A 16,234-nucleotide genomic window follows, 5' to 3' on the forward strand; every position below is an offset into this window, starting at 1 on the left:
AGCAAAAAAGGTGAGCAGCATAGGAGCTTTCCAGCTGTAGTTTTGAGCCAGATGTTGACTCAGACGAGGAAAACAAAGAGGAACATGAATCCATTTGTCTGCATCAGAATGGAGCAGAGCAGGAACTTTGCTGTCTACCCAGCCTGCTTTCTACACAATACAATCTTTTTCCAGCATATTTTTCCGTCTGCTCCTGATTTCCAACAATCGGAATAAATAAATACTCAGAAATGGAATTTAAAGCTCAATTTGCTCAAAATATGCCTTCCATCATCAGACAAATGCCACAAGAACACGTTAAAAAACAGGATTTTCATCAGTGGGTCCAGCTTTAGTAAATAAACCAGCTTCCTTTAGTAGATTCTAGTTTGGGATTTTATCTTTTTGAAGCTAAAAACAAAGCTTGGTTTCCATTTTTTCAGTTTGTCGAAGAAGAGGAAATGTTGTGTCATCTCTGACTAACCCCTCCCACCCAGCAGCAGGTCTTGAGGAGCCTTTCAACTTCACCTTTGCCCCCCTGCCGAGTGAAGCAGACAGAAACACCACAGCAGGCGGCTTTGTATTGAAACATCTCAGCTTGACAGGAACCAATTTTTATTAATATCATTAATAATGTGTCATCAGCATCATCAATGAAATGAGTTAGTCTGTTTAAAGCAGAATCAAGAGTGCATTCGTTGCCCTTCTTTTCTTGATGAACACCTCAGTTCCACGAAGCGAGGAAGAGACGGGAAGGAGGGGGGGGGGGGGGGCTGCTTGGGGTGGGGGCGTGTCAGAGGTCAGGGTCTGCAGTCAAAGAGGAGCCGCAGGAAAACGCAGGAATCCCCTCCTTCACTGGGATATGATTGGTTTTTCCCTTGTGCAAGAACAAAAAAAAAATAAACTAAAGAAAAGAAATCAAAAGAAAGTCAAACAGTGATCTAAAAACAAAAAGAGGAGGGGGGGGGAGCTGCTTGTTGCGATGTGGTGTTGGCTGCTTTGTTTATGTGGTCATTTTATTATAATTATTATTATTGTTTTGTTCTGTAAAGCCACGTTAGGATTTGATGCAGTCGTCGTCGTCGGAGGTCTGGCTGCTGCTACTGGTGTCGGATTCCGAGCCCTCCTCCTCCTCCTCGTGCGCCTCCGCCACACTCCTCCAGGGGGTGAAGTGGAGGGTCACGCCCCGCGTCCTCGGCAGAACCCCGTTTCTCTGCATGCCGTTGCGCTTCAGCTGGTCAAAAGACGGCAGAAGTGAGGGCCAGAGCGGCGGGTGGGAGGGGAAAAAAAGGGGGGGGGGTGCCGGCTGAAGCTTCTCCTCACCTGCTCGGTTTTAGTCTGGAACTCCCTCAGCTCGTCTTCGGTCAGAGGCAGGAAGTTGTCGTCGTTTTCTGGATACTCCTGCCACCCCATGGCCTTCAGTAACCTGCAGAAGAAGAGTGGCATCAACATCACTCCTGGTGGTTTCTAATCAAAGATTGACTTGGACTTAAGATCGACTAAAACCAAAAAAAACAACAACAAAAAAAGCAAAACGCAGTTTAAAAAACAAAATTAATGCAGATCATTGAATAATTTAGTTTCAGCTTAAAAGCTTCAAGATTTGTCGACAAAAACGTTCCCATAATTCTGGCTTAGTGGTAAATTCAATTCAATTCAATTCAATTTTATTTGTATAGCCCAAAATCACAACAACAGTCGTCTCGATGGGCTTCGAAGTAAAACATGAACTCAAAAGGATCACGAATACAAAGAGTTCAATAGTAAAATACTAAAATGAACTAACAAACTGACTAAGCTATACTGGCATCCCTGCCCTTAGACCCCCCTTCGCGGTAAGGAAAAAAAAAAAAAAAGACAAAATTGCGAATGAACAAATATTTGTATGAGTCTTAATAAAATCCTCTTGGTTAGATTTAGACTGAAATCATCCAAACAATTTGGCAAAAAGAGGCTTGATATTTTTGTGGTTTCCATTAGAGATCATTAATCCTCCTGTAAATGTAATCCAAGCTTTCAGTGACTTCGAGCTGCGTCTACAAAGCTCCATAAAGCGTGTAAGGAACAGCGACAGCCAAACATTTACGCTCCGTTCACACCGGGCTCGGACAGCGCGCGTTCAGGCGACCACTTCTATTGAAAAGTCTAGAAACGCGCGTTTAAGGACATCCCATAAAGAACGAGGGGTTCATTTAACTGATAAAAATATGGAAAAGCATTCAAACATCTGCAAACAAACCAGGAGAAATAACAACCCTTCAGATGCAAATAAAAAATAAAAATAAAAAAAATCCTTCCTTTAGATGCATTCTGGATTTTACACACATTGATGAGCATAACTGTCAGGATTCATTGAGATGTTAAAGAAGAGATTTTAGTTGGCAGCTGAACTGGAGGCGCCGTACCTGTGCTCCGCCTCCAGTGAGCTGGACAGATGTTCTGTATCCGAGTCACTGAGCGAGTAGGACATCCCGTTCTCGTGGCAGTTTTCCTCTCTGTATGGTTTGGGTTCTGGGGTGCTGCTTTCACCCTAAGATGACATTTTTTTTAAAAGATGAGTGCATTTCCTGGCATTATGTCATGGGCTCTGGTGACGGCGCTGCACCCACTCCCCACCTCTCCTGATGTTCCCGGGCTGCTGCTCGTGGTCAGCTCTCCCGTTCCTTCGTCCTTCAGAGCTCGGAGGAACTCACTTTTGCGGTCCGGGCCGCGGCGCATCAGCTTCAGCCTTGACGGGGCGATATCTATGGGAGGAGTGGTGCTGGAGGGGTGCTGTGAGGACGAGCAGGACGAAGGATTGTATGAAAGCCCTAAACGCGTGTCTCATTTCTTCTTCTCTGGTGGCTGAGGACGGCGCTCACCTCTTTCTGGGGGTTGTGCTGTGGTGCGCTGACGGGGGTGCTGGGTTTGGCTGCAGACATGGGGCTGGTGAAGACCGGATCTCGGCCCTGCATGTGAAGACCCGGCTTTGTGATCTCTCTGCCTCCAGATTTCCACTGGGCGCTCTGAGGAGGAGTCACAGAGCTCGTCATCTCCAAACGCTCTGATTCACACATTTACTGCATAACTCTAAAAAAAGACAAATCTAAAGCCTCTTACTTTGACGGGGGCCACGGCAGGCTTGGGGACCAGGTTCTTATAGACGCTGGAGCCTGTGATGGGGGCTTTATTGCCATTGGTGGGCAAAGCGCCGGCAGTGGCGAACCCTGCAGAGAAGGCTGTGCTGGTGTCCTCTTTCGAAACCTTTTTGATAACCAGCATTTTGGACACCATCTGTTTGCCGCTGGGCGGATTTTCTGGAACAGAATCCGGATTATGGAGGATGAAACTTGAGAGGACAAAGACCAAGGAAATGAAGAGGCAACTGAACGCTCTTACCCCACACACCAGCATGGGGAGCCACTGCGCGCGTTTGAATCCCAGGCTTTCCAGTTGTTTCAGGGTTCAAGGAAGGCTAAACAATTACAATCCCCATTAAAAAACATGACTAATCCAAATGTTATTAATCTGTGGGAAAATGGCAAGCATCAACTTACAAAGTCCTCCTCTACAAACTTCAGCTTGTCATCCTTGCTGTCTTTGCGTTCCTCGTTGGGAAACTTGTCCTGGTACGAGGTTCCTTTACGGGGATGAAAGCTGCCGTTGCGCTGCCGGTGTCCCCCCTGCCTGTCCCTGTCGCCCACTGGCCTTTTGGGGTGACGTCCCTGATGGTGGTGGCCGTCCTGGGCCCCGCGTGGCGCCCCGTGCCAGTTGGACGCGTCCTTCCAGCAGGAGCCCCCTGCGAGCCCGCCGTGCCCCCCTTTGGCCACCCCGGAGTCCACAGAGTCGTGCCTCAGCAGCAGCGAGGGCTGCTGCCAGCCATCACCTGCAGGCAAACACAGAAATAGATCTAAGAACATGAAACGCCAACAGAGGAGGGAAAAATAATCCAGAGAAAAGAAACAAACCAAAGCATTTGGATCATTTAGATCCATTTGTTTTGTAGAAATATCTCAATTATTGTCAACAAGAAAGGACATTTTTAATAAAGAAAAAGAAAAAATCTCAAAATGACCCCTCCCACATGACCTTTGACCTGCAGCGTGTAACCTGAAGACGCAAACATCCGACTACAGTTTCAAGCTGGGCCACACCTTTACACCCTTGTCTGTAAATTCAGTGTTATCTCAAAGACCAACGACAAAATAAAATAAAATATCAAACTTACAGGAGGAACAAAAACAGCGCGATGTAAAAAAACAGGAACTGCGTAATGACAACTTTAAACCTCTCTTCTTCTGTTGCAGAGCTCTCACACTAATTTCTCTTGTTTGAGAGTCGTTTTATTTTGAAAAAAGGGTTTTGGTTAAGCGTGCTTTCACATTTCCATTTATATTAAGAGACAAACGGATTTTCAAAGGGATTTTTGAAGAAAACAATGACAACAAATTTATTAAAAAGAAAAGTAAATACAGGCTAAAACCACAGAAACACAGGATGTTTTGGAGGAACTTTAAAAAAAGGAGAAGCTTTCAGTGTGACGCTTTAAACATCAACACAAACCACAAATAACAACTGTACGTTGTCCCTTGATCCACAAACAAAACACACAACAGAACCAGAAGAACTCGTAAAAAAAACTGTTTTTCTTTTTTTTGGGGTCAGTAAATATTTTGTGAAAGGTTTAAGAACATGAGTGCACGTCATTTTTCTTGAGGGGACGCTACAGTTGGTCCATGTTTTATGTATGGAATATTCCAAAAATGGCAGAAAACCCTGAGCTTGTTGATGTGTTGCAGTGAGGGGAAGTCCCATTCAAAGTCGGTGGAAGATGACTCAAGTTTCACGTCAGTAACCTTAAGAAAACCTTCAGACCAGGCTGAAAATGGCCAGGCATCAAATAACTACAAATAAAACCCATTTTAGCTCGTCTATCAGTAGAGCCATGAAGCTTTTTAGTTTTAGTTTCAGTTCATCTGGAAGAGCTGGAATTCAGATAAACAATAGGAATTTCAAAAACAGACATCAGAAAATACGCTGCACCTCTGCTGATGCTTGTATTTGTGCATAAAATGCTACAATATGTCATCCATGATTAAGTCCAAAGCAAATGCAAATGCATGTCTGAATCAGCTCAGATGTTTGAACAATTAAAGGTTACTTTTAAAGACAAGCTTTGGATTTTTGTTGTTGAAGATGGAAGAATAAAAGCCCAACATTGACAGATCTGTGCTGCTCCGCTGCAAACATCCATCAATAACAAAATATTTATAGAACGCGTTTCATATCAGCTGCAAAGCGCTTTAAAGGCCCACTCCAATGAAAATGTTGTTTCTGCTCATTTTCAAATGTTATTTATTTTTCTGATTAAAAAGAAATTAAAAAGAAAATAGCATTTCTGAATATGTCTTCAAATCGTGAATAAAGAGCACACAATTTTTTTTAAAGAGCGTTTTGTGACGTTTAAAAAGCTGGCTGGGCCACAGGCTCCTTGTTTTCAGCTCTCAGCAACTGGGAAGGGAAAGGGGGCGGGGTTGCTGTGCGCCAACAGTCCCGCCCAAAACTCAGAGGCATATTTGTAATGAATTACTGCCGCTCTGCAGAAACTGTGGGCCGACATACTCATAATTAAAGGACCAGTAGGAACGCTTTTAAAAACTGATCTAAAGATGATCGGAGTGGGACTTTGAAAACAAAAACAAAGATCTATCCTGCAATAAAAGCACGGCCAACTTACAGGTATCTAAAACCAAAAACAGACATGAACAAACACCAAAGTCTAAACAAATGACAGAACTAAAGAGAGACCCTGTCAAACTAAAGTAAACTTTACAAAAATAGGAAGCAACAGGAAGCTTTCAAAAACTCAACGAAATAAAGACACAAGTGCTAAAATAAAATTGTAAATAAAATATAAGACGTATAAACACCATCAACTTATGAATAAACCATTATTTTCAAACAAAAACCACTCCATACATCCAAAAGTGATCAAACCAAAACCAATTTGATTCTGAATTGAATGAAAAGCTAAAGTAAAACTGTTTGTCCCTCTGCTCCCCGTCCTGGACAGACACAGCAAGGGTTGTGTATTTGCACAACTAGATATGGAGCAAGTTTAATGATTTACATTTGTGCGTCTCACGCTAGCTTTTGTTGTGCGACTGCCGTGGGCTGGGTTACCTGACGGGGCGCGCAGAGAGCCGTTGTTGAAGAAACCGTCGGAGGAGTTGTGGCGGCGGCGGCTCACAGCGGTCCGGGCGTCTCTGTGGTGGTGCGGCTCACCTTGCTTGTCAAGGTTGGCAGCAGGGGACTGTAGGACAACAAAAGCAGGGACGTCAGAAAGGGGGACATGATGCTTTTACACACAACCTGAACACCAATGATCTCACCAGGACCTGCAGTTGCACTAACTTATTTTAGTCTGCCATAAAATCAGCTCAGATGGTGAATAATTTGCATTTCAAAGTTACGGTGACTCTAACAGTCTATTTTTAAAGGACAAAATTAACAAAAAAAAAACTCCAAAACTGTGTTTATTTTGAAAGTCTGCACTGAAACCTCCTGGATCTTTCTGCAGCATGTTCTCATAATCAGATCAGGTTCAAAGGCCGCGTCTGATTGCGGGCGTCACTCCTGCCAGCGACGGCGGGGAGCTCGGATAGCGTCAGACGCACAAAATCTACTTATACTGCATAAGCTACAGCTCCAATCCTGTCAAGTGAATGCAGAGCCGCCAGTCAGCGAGGTCATGCGTCAGGACAGAAACCACAGCCTCGTCCTCTTTGCCGATGCGATCGGCTCATCTGTGCAGAAACGTCGGAACGACGACATCAAGCTCCAAAAATGAGAACACTTTACCAACTTTGCTTCTATCCAAACAGCTCCTAAAGTATCACAAAGAAAAGAAAATCTCCTTTTTGGTTTTCAATATACCCTGTACATTTAAGACATTTAAAAGATTCATGTTGAAAACTGTGAGGGTATAGTGGAGCACAGCAAACCATAAAAAAATATGGTTTCCTTCTTTTGAACTGGACCTCAATGGCAGGCAACATTTTGAGGAAGCAGAGATTTGAACAAACGTCACTTAAGTTCAAGGTTCAAGATTTGAGTGGACCTCAGAGAAACAGCTTCCAACTCAAACAAACAAAAAAGGGGCATCAAACCACAGAACACAAAAAAAAAAAAAAACATTTGTCGAAAATTATCTTCACAGTTTCTCTCAGAAATGACACACACAAGTTCCAAACAAGTCTTATTTGAATAGATATTTAGCGGCTCCTCGTCGTCAAATATAAGGAAGAGTTTGTTCCTGAGCTTTAGAGGACAGATCCAGATTTGAATTCAGCTGCAGGAGCAGCTTGATGTGACGGCAAAGCTCCTCTACAGCTTGTGTCGTGAAAATAAACGAGTTTCTAAAACAATCTATTTAAGGGCCGGAACAGAAAAGCAGCAACGAGAAAGCAGCAGCAGTCTGCAAAAACAAGAAGAATTCTGATTTGAAACAAATTGATTGGGTGTCACATTAAATAAAGATAATTCAATTATTGAACAACCCTGATAAACCTCTACTGTTCGTACAAAATAAAAATAAAAAATTCTAAACGATACTTAAAGCACAGCGACCTACAGGCTGAGCTTTTTTTATTTTTTTAAATCAAACACGAAAAAAGATGTACTCCGATATAAAAAAATAAATAAATAAAAAAAGCAAAGAAATCCTGTTTGGGGCAATTTTAGCATTTTTCTGATGATGGAGGAAATATTTTTTTTTAAAAAGATTAAATTGCATTTCCAGGTTTTTACTTTTTTCAAATCGTTGTGAATCAGAAGCAGATAAATAAATGGTGTTTTTGAAAAAGTTTATTTGTGACGTAAAAAAAATCTCTGGGTGGGCCACAAGCTCCGTCTCCAAGCTCTCAGCAAAGAGATGGGGAAGGGGGGCGGGGTTGCTCTGCGCCAACAGTCCCGCTCAACATTTCTAATCAACTACTGTCCCTCTGCTAAAAACTGAAATAGAAACAGACACAGGTTTTCAGATTTTGGCCTAAAAACAGCATCATCATAATTAAAGGACCACTGGGAACGCTCAAAGATGATCAGAGAAGCTCTTTAAATGAAAGACAAACCAGTGAGCTTTGTAGCAATAAATTACATAATATGATAGTTTAGCTAAAAATATGTGTCAAACTGATTGGGTACAAAGAAAACTCAATATTTCTGCAGATGGAATGATTTTTTGAATGTTATAGAGCTTTATTTAATCAGCTGGGACAGCAATAATAGTCAGAGTTGAACATGCCTCATTATAATGAACATTTTCTGACGGTTAATCAGAATATGTTCAAACCAGTTTCTCAGGAAAACATGGAATTGAGTCTTTTGAAATATAAAGCCACTATGGTTTGCACTGTAGACTGCAGGAGGAAGTCGGCCCCCAAACATCACGTTACTGTGGGTTTGGACCAAAGATGTGCACCCAGATGTCCAGGAAGGCGAGCAGAAACCGTATCAATCCTATTCAATTCATAAACATAGACCTGCTATGGTGGACTTAATAGATGCAAGCCCTGCAGCTGACCCCACATTGACCCTAGAGCAGCGGTCCCCAACCTTTATTGCGCCACGGACCGCTTTGATGTCTGGCAAAATTCTCACAGACCGGTATGTTATATGTGGCAGACACACGCTGCGGCAAGGCTGCAATAAAGGCGAGACACGTGATAAGACGTTCTCTGCACTTTTATTTTGACACGCTAACATTGTACATCGCACAGGTGTCATCATCCTCTCCCCTTCCCACACTCATTGTGCTAAAAAGCAGTAAACACAACAGGAAGAAAAACTAACGGTGAAACAACATAACTGCCGGATGAAAGGACATGTAGGCAAAGAGAAACACCCGGCTCAACCCTATTTTAACCAAAGCAGGCAAAGGGGATTGATTTCATTCCCTGTGATGCCAGCTCCGACAGTAACCCCTGCAGCCAGCAGACCAAACGTGCACGTGACCGACACTACACTACAACAAAATAATATGACTTGCATGAAAACTGTGGTATTTTCTAAACATAACAATAAACACGAATTATGACATGAGCAACGCCCTCTCTGCCCAAACACTCCCTGGTTGCTATTATTGCAACATTTAAACATGCCTTCAAAATAAGTGCATGGAAAATCCAACTCAACACAATGCTGAATGGTTTGAGGGAATCTCCCGTTGGGACTCCGGATACTGTCTATTAAATGTAGCTTTCTTTTTTTTTAGAAGTGGAAGGCTCCAAAAACTTTCCAAAGACGTTTGTTTTTTACTCATTTTGCTAGTTCCTGGGTTTTATTTTAGCGGTATCCTATCACGTGACCGAGACGAGCGAATTGGCCTGCATCAGGAGTAACATAGACTGATGTAACAGAGAATCCGGCAATTTTTCAAAATAAAACATCTTTCAGATTCCGAAATAAATAAAACATAAATAAAACAAATCAAATGACCCACGGACCGGTACCGGTCCGCGGCCCGGGGCTTGGGAACCACTGCCCTAGAGGAACCACGAAGCTACAAAGTATGGGCTCCTTTATGTCAGCCATTAAGATGCAGTGAGATGAAAATTGTGTTTTTAGTCCGTGTAGCATTTTGCTCATGATGGAGGACCTATGTAAAGAAAATAACAATTAAAACTGCTTTGCTGAGTATTTTGTTATTCAAATAGTGGTGAATCAGGAGCGGACCATTTGAAAAAGTTGTTGCACAAAAGCTACAGTGGGTGGGCCAAAAGCTTCCTGCTCTGCTCCATTCTGATGCAGACAAATAGATTCATGTACGTCTTTGTTCTCCAAATCTGAGTCAAAACTGTACGGCTGTATTGCTCACTATTTTTGTTGCACCACTAGTGTTAGGTTAGGGGTGTGAGGGGCTGTAAGCTAGCGAGAGAGCATGTAATGGAAAGCTCTCAGCAATGGGGAAGGGAAGGGGGGTTGCTCTGCACCGAGAACTGTCACTCTACAACTTTTGTCCCAGAAAACGACACAGGTTTTTTGATTTGGGCTAAAAATGGCATCGTCATTGTCAAAGGACCGCTGGGAAGAGTTTGAAAACAGATGCAATAGATTCATGTTTAGCTGTCACACACACACACACACACACGCACACACATATCTCAGAGAGCGCTCAGATGTTCCTCTACCTTGGCAGGCTGGGGAGTGGAGAAGTTAAGCCAGGCAGGGACAAAGTCATGCTGCGCCATTTAGGTCCAGTGTTTCCGGTCAGTGGATCGAGGCATCAAACCTCATGGCCAGGATCTAGAAAAAAATACACAAACACAGATCTTTGACACAAGAATCGACACCTACACTCATGTTGATGATTAGATTACACTTAAAATTATTTGTCCAGGATCAGTAATTAAAGAAAAAAAAAAAACCACAGCAAAATAACAACAACAAACAAATCTTCATTTGTTACAGCAGAGTCTGAAACGCTGATTCCTCCTGCTCGGCTTTTGACATTTAAACGATCAGCTAATAGAATCCAAACAGATTATTTCTGTTTATCAAATGCATAATGTCATTTAAAGGCCTTTAAATCTGTGTGGGGAACTTTGAAATTACCCCAGAGTCTTTGGCTCTGAAGTCCTCTGCCTCTCTCCTGGTCCGGCTGGGCTCGGTTCCTCAGGCCTGCTGGCTCTGACGACGGAGCGCGTGCACCGACGGAGGGGGAGCAGCACACCAAAAACGCCCACACCACCTCCAACAGGACACCTCAGCCCCTTTCTCCAGAGGCAGATCCCTTCGTCCAGGGTGGAACACTTGGAGAGGAGCAAAATGTTTTGCGGGAATGATCTGGAGTGATCCAGAAAGCTGGCCGAGGCGAGGCGGAGGGGCGGCTTTCCCTTCTCAAAGCTGAATCCAAGTGGTTTTCCTGCTGGTTGATCAGAGGACACTTCTCCGTTGGCGGGTCAAATCCTTCAACGTCTGCGACGCCTTTACTCCACTCGTCATGAGTAAGACTCAAACCCCAGTTTATAGGATTGCAAAAGCGAGGCGATGTGAAAGAGGACGAAAAACCCGACTCTTCTTTTTAACAACAGAAATGAAAAGTGTCCTGAAACATGGACGACAGTTTGGAAGGGTGTCCACACCAGAGGGAGGAAGAGACCGGTGTTGTCCTGCCACACTTTGTGCCAGTTCGCTTTCTGCAGATCCGCCTTTTACCGAATCATTTTAAGATCTACCTTAAAGCATTAGGCGGGGGAAAAAAAAGGAAAAATGAATTTCCAGACAGTCTTTTATTGGCAATTGAGTAGCTTCGAACCACAGCTCACCTCATTAAAGTGGTTCAAAGACTGTCTTATTAGAAGAAAATAGCGCACAAGAGGTTCAAAGTCACATGACAATGAAGGAAGTAAAGCTCTATGTTACATTGCGGTCATCTTCGGTTTTGGTTAATGAAAGGGTGTTGCTGTTGAAGGATGCATCGTAAGGCCTTTTCTGTCGTAATAATAGTTACTATCACATTTGATAGATGCCCATTGAATGAGCTGAACTTTTCTGACTGTCCAGGATAAAGAATTCAACTCTGATTTCATAAGATATTCAAGGTCAAAAGTCCTTCATGGGAGGCCTTCAGCGAATAGTCCCAAAAAGAAACTCTGAAAAAAACAGCTCAACCTGCTTCAGATCTGGAAAAGGGCCCAAAAAAGATCCAGAAAAAATCAAAAACCGGGCTTGTCCTTCCTTAAATGTGTTTTTGTCCGACCCGAAAGGATGCTTTAATTGACGGTTTTGACGGGTCTTGCTGAGGGTTCATATGTACGGGCACAGGAAGTCAAGCTGCAAGAAACGACAACAAACAAACAAACAGAATTAGGACTCGGAAAATGTGAAGTACAAACAACCTGAGCGCGTTCTTAGTGGTACAAGTAACTACACATCGGTGTTGTTGTGCAGTTTCTGATGCTGGTCAAGCAAAAAGTCTGATCTATTTAGTCGAATCTTCAGTAAGAAAAGAAACAAGAAAACTGCTTAACAAAACAAAAAAAACCATTCAAAATATATTTACAAATGTAAACACACCTTAGACAAAAAACTAAAATAATCAAATTAATGGACTTTGGATATGGACTTCTTTTAAGACTATTTTCATCTAAGTATATATTATATTTGTAAGATGTTTTGAATTTTAATAGCAATTCATTTAGTGTTTAAAAGTGTATTTTGACTAAACACCCCTCTATGTGTTTATCCTGTAATAATTCATCAAGTCTGGACGCTTCAAAAAGAGATTTGGTGAAAGAAAACCAAACCAGAAACATCACAACTCGCACGGGATTTTTCATGTGAGGATGTTGTTCACCTTTCAGCACATCATTGCTTTTATGAGGATTATTTGGGGTTTTAGATCCTAATTTAGATGACTTTTGGGGAATGTACACATCTTCCCTTGAATGTTTTTAAATTGCCCGTTAAGCATGTAGACATTACTTGGAATTGCACGGGAAACATACAAAAATATGAAGATTAAAAGGTAAAAAAATTGAACTATTTGACACTATTCATATATTTTTGTTGCCCATCAATATCTACAAATACATTCTTGCAATTTTACCACTAATGCAGGCATGTCCAAAGTCTGGCCTGCGGCTGACGTTCAGATTTCTACCAGCCCACAGGTTCCTGTCATAAAATCAATAAGCGCCACCCATGCAGCTTCTAAAAACTGTGTGCGATTTCTTGATTGTGATTGGCTAAACTCCGTCATAAGCGACACAGTGGCTGGACCTTTCTGTGACACTTTCTAGATCGTGTCGACTGTACGCTAAATGAATGGATTTGTTTCTGGGATCAAAACCAGCGTTTTGCACTTCTGACAAAGATGAATGTTTTCTTGTTCACATGATTTACATTTAAAGCTTCACAGTAAGCACTTAAAAAGTAAAAAGAATAATATGCAATTTATATTATGAAGCCAGACTTAATGATGACAAATGTTTTTTACTTTCATCAAGGCTTTCTTCATTTTATTTCTGGCCTACAAATAAAAAAATCACAGTCATTTGGGTAAAGTTAAATATATTTCTGTTCTATGCGAAAGAAATGAAAAGAATCCCAATGCAAAACACTTCAGTAAATTGTTTGTTTGCATTTAATGTTATAAGTGTTCAAAGAATGAAGGCTAAATGATTGATTTCTGCAAATAATCAGTGCATAAAACATTATTGTGATAAAATAAAAGACATTTGAGCTCAAATCGACCCCAGAATATAACACTAAAGAAAAAATAAAGTTTTTTTAAAAGAAAAAAAAAAGTTTTTTTTCTTGATACTTGTATTCTGGGGATAACACCCACACAATACAACCTTTAATTGTTGCAAGACGCCAGATTCCTGTAATTTTCACATAAAATCGAGTTCAAAATGAATTAAAATTAACGTTTAAGTAGTAAAAACCTAAATGAATAAAGGCTTTACTCACTCCTCCTTTTGTAACTATTACGTAACAGATTATCATCAATGAGTTCACCACGGCTGAAGTGTGCAGCATAAACATTAACTTCTTAGCGATTTCATGCTAACACAAAGCTAAAATGGCTACATTGGGAAGGGAAAAATACTTTGTGAAACCTTAAACCAACGCGAACAAGCAACACACAGCCGATAAACACTGCAGCAACTCCACAGCTGCGCACGTTTTAGCCAAGCTAGCTAGCTAAATGTTGTGTATTATGCTGCATAATAATCATTGAATTAAAGAGATGCTAACACAAGTGACAAGAACTTCAGTATTAATTAGTTTAGCAGCTAAATAGGCTCTAACTGCCCAGCTAGTAAACTAGTAGTGAGCCAAAGCTCATGTTAGCTGCTGGTTTAGCCAATCGCTATCGATACCTAGCTAGTTAAGTCGAAGAAACTAAACTTTGAAGTAATTTAGATTAGTTAGATCACCAATTGCTATTGGACCAATAATAACACATCCATTATTTCACAATTTGCTTCAAAGTATATGTCTATGCAGCTGTCAGTGTGTACAATGGAGGTAAATATACCTGGCTCGGCTGGAACAACACTGTATCAAAATGGCTACCTTAGCAGCGGCAGCACACATTTATCAACTGCTAAGTGCTAGCGAGCTAACTTGCAATGTTGCAAGACATTAGCACGTACCTTTTCTGTGCAGACGGTCAATTGAGCAGAATAAGTCAAATATATAAACACGCTCCCAGAACCAAGGGGATTGAGCTCTTAAGCAAGTATAACCTTCACTGAAAAAAGGGGCCGTCGATGTTTGTTTGGGTTTTAGGTGCGCTTTACCACTGGCGCTGGCACTAGGGGATTCGTGCTGTATTCACTGTGCTGCGTTCAATACCGCTCATGGTTAAAAAACTTTGTCGAAACTCAGAAGTTTTTTGTTTTTTTACTTAATCTTCTTTCAACAAAGCTTGGACAAATAAAAAAATCCCAATTAACTAAAAAAATACAAAATGTATACAAAGTGTATGATTAATTTTATGCTTACAAATAATGTTCCCGCGGATAATCTTTTCGGAAGGGATTTGCGATTGTGAACACAACTCAGTCCATCCCCGCCAACGACAGTCATATCAATCGACGGACTCGAAGTAGCGAGGCAGGCAGGCATTTAATCGAACACCGATGTAACAGAAGCCAACAATCGACCTCCAGTCTTGCTAACGCGGTTTAGCCTTGTTTTTGTTTTTCAATACAACCTAACGGCCAGTTAAAAAGGTAAATCGGTTTGCAAAATATAAATACGTTTGGCTCAGCTCTTTGGTAAGTGAAATATGTAACGTAACTCTAAATTTAACAAGCTAATGTGAATGCTAAGTGTATCTCAACTGATTTTTAAAAAGTTTCTTTTTTAGTTCTATTTAAAGGTGAAAAAAATGATAAGAATCTTATCTGGAAGATGGATAATATCTGGGGTAAGCATCATAATAATGAATAAAAGTGTGCTGTTGTTGGCAGAAAGAGAAATGAATGTTTGAATTTGGATTGTTGTGGTCTCAGGTTCCAGTGTGGAGACATTTTTTGCAGACCATAAAAGTCCCAAACAACACAACCAAACCCCAGCTGCAGTTGTACTTCCCAGCCTCCTCGGTGTTGATGGCAGGAAGGGCAGCCTCCACCAACAGGCCGCTGAGGATCAAACCAGTGACCTGGCACGCCTCACGCCTCTGCCAAAATGACTCAAGAGCTGCTGCCTCAGAGGGAAACAAGAAGCAAGAGAGCTTCAGCATGAAGGCACTCGCTCAGGCACCCAAACCTGCTCTGTACCTCGGCTTTTCCGGGCTCATCCCCTTCCTGTCTGCCCCACTCCTCATGACTGCCACCCAATCCTTCTACCCTGAAGTGGCGTTTGCTCAGATGGTATACGGAGCCTCCATTGTATCCTTCCTCGGAGGCGCCCGCTGGGGGTTTGCCATCCCTCCAGGTAGTCCCGCTCAGCCAGACTGGATGAACCTGGGAAACAGCGTGGTGCCGTCGCTCGTGGCCTGGCTAGCACTGCTTTGCAGGGACAATTTCACAGAGGGAGCTCTTCTAGTTGTCATGGGACTGGGCCTGTCGCTCCATTATGACCTGACCTTGCTGCCCGGTTATCCCGCCTGGTTTAAGGCCATGAGGACTGTTCTGACTCTAGTTGCCACATTCTCAATTGTTGCTTCTCTGCTCATAAAACATTTTTGCACTGAGAAGAAAATCAAAGATGCTTGGAAGTGAATTCAAATCAAGCAAATCTAAAAAGGTAACGTTTAGTTAAGATGTGCAGAAAACTTTCTGTATTAAATGCTACTTAAAAGTCTATTTTAATTGACATTGTAAACTGTTATAAATGTAAGTATTGAGGGATTTTTTTCAGTAGTTTTGCACCTCTAAGTTTAGTTGAAATCAGCCTTTACATAAAGTAGAGGTACTGTATCCCAATAATTAAACATTTTATGTATTGTTAGTCATTCTGTTCCAGGTAACTCTAAATATGTCACCTGAGAGGTGGATTTTGACACCACTCCTTTATCAGCCACCATCCTCTTTAAGACACGAGGAACAAACGGATAGAACCAAAGCCCACTAATTAAAAACTTAATATTCAAGTTTTTCCTTTTTCTGATTTGTTTTTCTTTTTTAACACTGTTTTTTTTTCACCCTCATCACTACTGTTTTCATTTCATGTTTAAGCTTGTAAAACTTCCAGGAAGGTGGAACTGGGTCATTTAAAATTGTAAAAAAAAAAGAGAAAAGCACAATAAACTTTTTAA

General features: G+C 41.7%; 2 protein-coding genes across 4 annotated transcripts; one reads left to right on the forward strand and one right to left on the reverse strand.

Annotated features, from left to right (window-relative positions):
- Window positions 1-556: 556 nt before the first annotated feature.
- On the reverse strand, window positions 557-14,573 carry gpbp1l1 (GC-rich promoter binding protein 1-like 1). 3 transcript variants are annotated; one of them, XM_078934931.1, is made up of 13 exons: window positions 14,124-14,573; window positions 11,286-11,793; window positions 10,573-11,191; window positions 10,149-10,263; window positions 6,142-6,271; window positions 3,516-3,844; window positions 3,358-3,433; window positions 3,079-3,275; window positions 2,841-2,984; window positions 2,596-2,751; window positions 2,385-2,509; window positions 1,303-1,405; window positions 557-1,213 (listed from the first exon to the last, which is right to left on the reverse strand). In XM_078934931.1, the coding sequence occupies exons 4-13, from the start codon at window positions 10,206-10,208 to the stop codon at window positions 1,037-1,039; spliced, it is 1,497 nt and encodes a 498-aa protein (XP_078791057.1). In that variant the 5' UTR covers window positions 10,209-10,263; window positions 10,573-11,191; window positions 11,286-11,793; window positions 14,124-14,573; the 3' UTR covers window positions 557-1,036. The 3 variants fall into 3 exon arrangements, with proteins under 3 accessions (XP_078791057.1, XP_004079126.1, XP_078791058.1); XM_004079078.5 differs by having other exon boundaries at window positions 10,573-11,793; XM_078934932.1 differs by lacking the exon at window positions 14,124-14,573 and adding an exon at window positions 14,006-14,096 and having other exon boundaries at window positions 10,573-11,793.
- On the forward strand, window positions 14,551-16,069 carry LOC101156042 (transmembrane protein 69). Its single transcript, XM_004078996.5, has 3 exons — window positions 14,551-14,750; window positions 14,843-14,902; window positions 14,988-16,069. Exons 2-3 carry the CDS (start codon window positions 14,864-14,866, stop codon window positions 15,696-15,698), a joined length of 750 nt encoding a protein of 249 aa, XP_004079044.1. The 5' UTR covers window positions 14,551-14,750; window positions 14,843-14,863; the 3' UTR covers window positions 15,699-16,069.
- Window positions 16,070-16,234: the final 165 nt, after the last annotated feature.

This window comes from Oryzias latipes, chromosome 17, assembly GCF_053564925.1.
Source record: "Oryzias latipes strain Hd-rR chromosome 17, Olatipes_Hd-rR_3.1".
NCBI lineage: Eukaryota > Metazoa > Chordata > Actinopteri > Beloniformes > Adrianichthyidae > Oryzias > Oryzias latipes.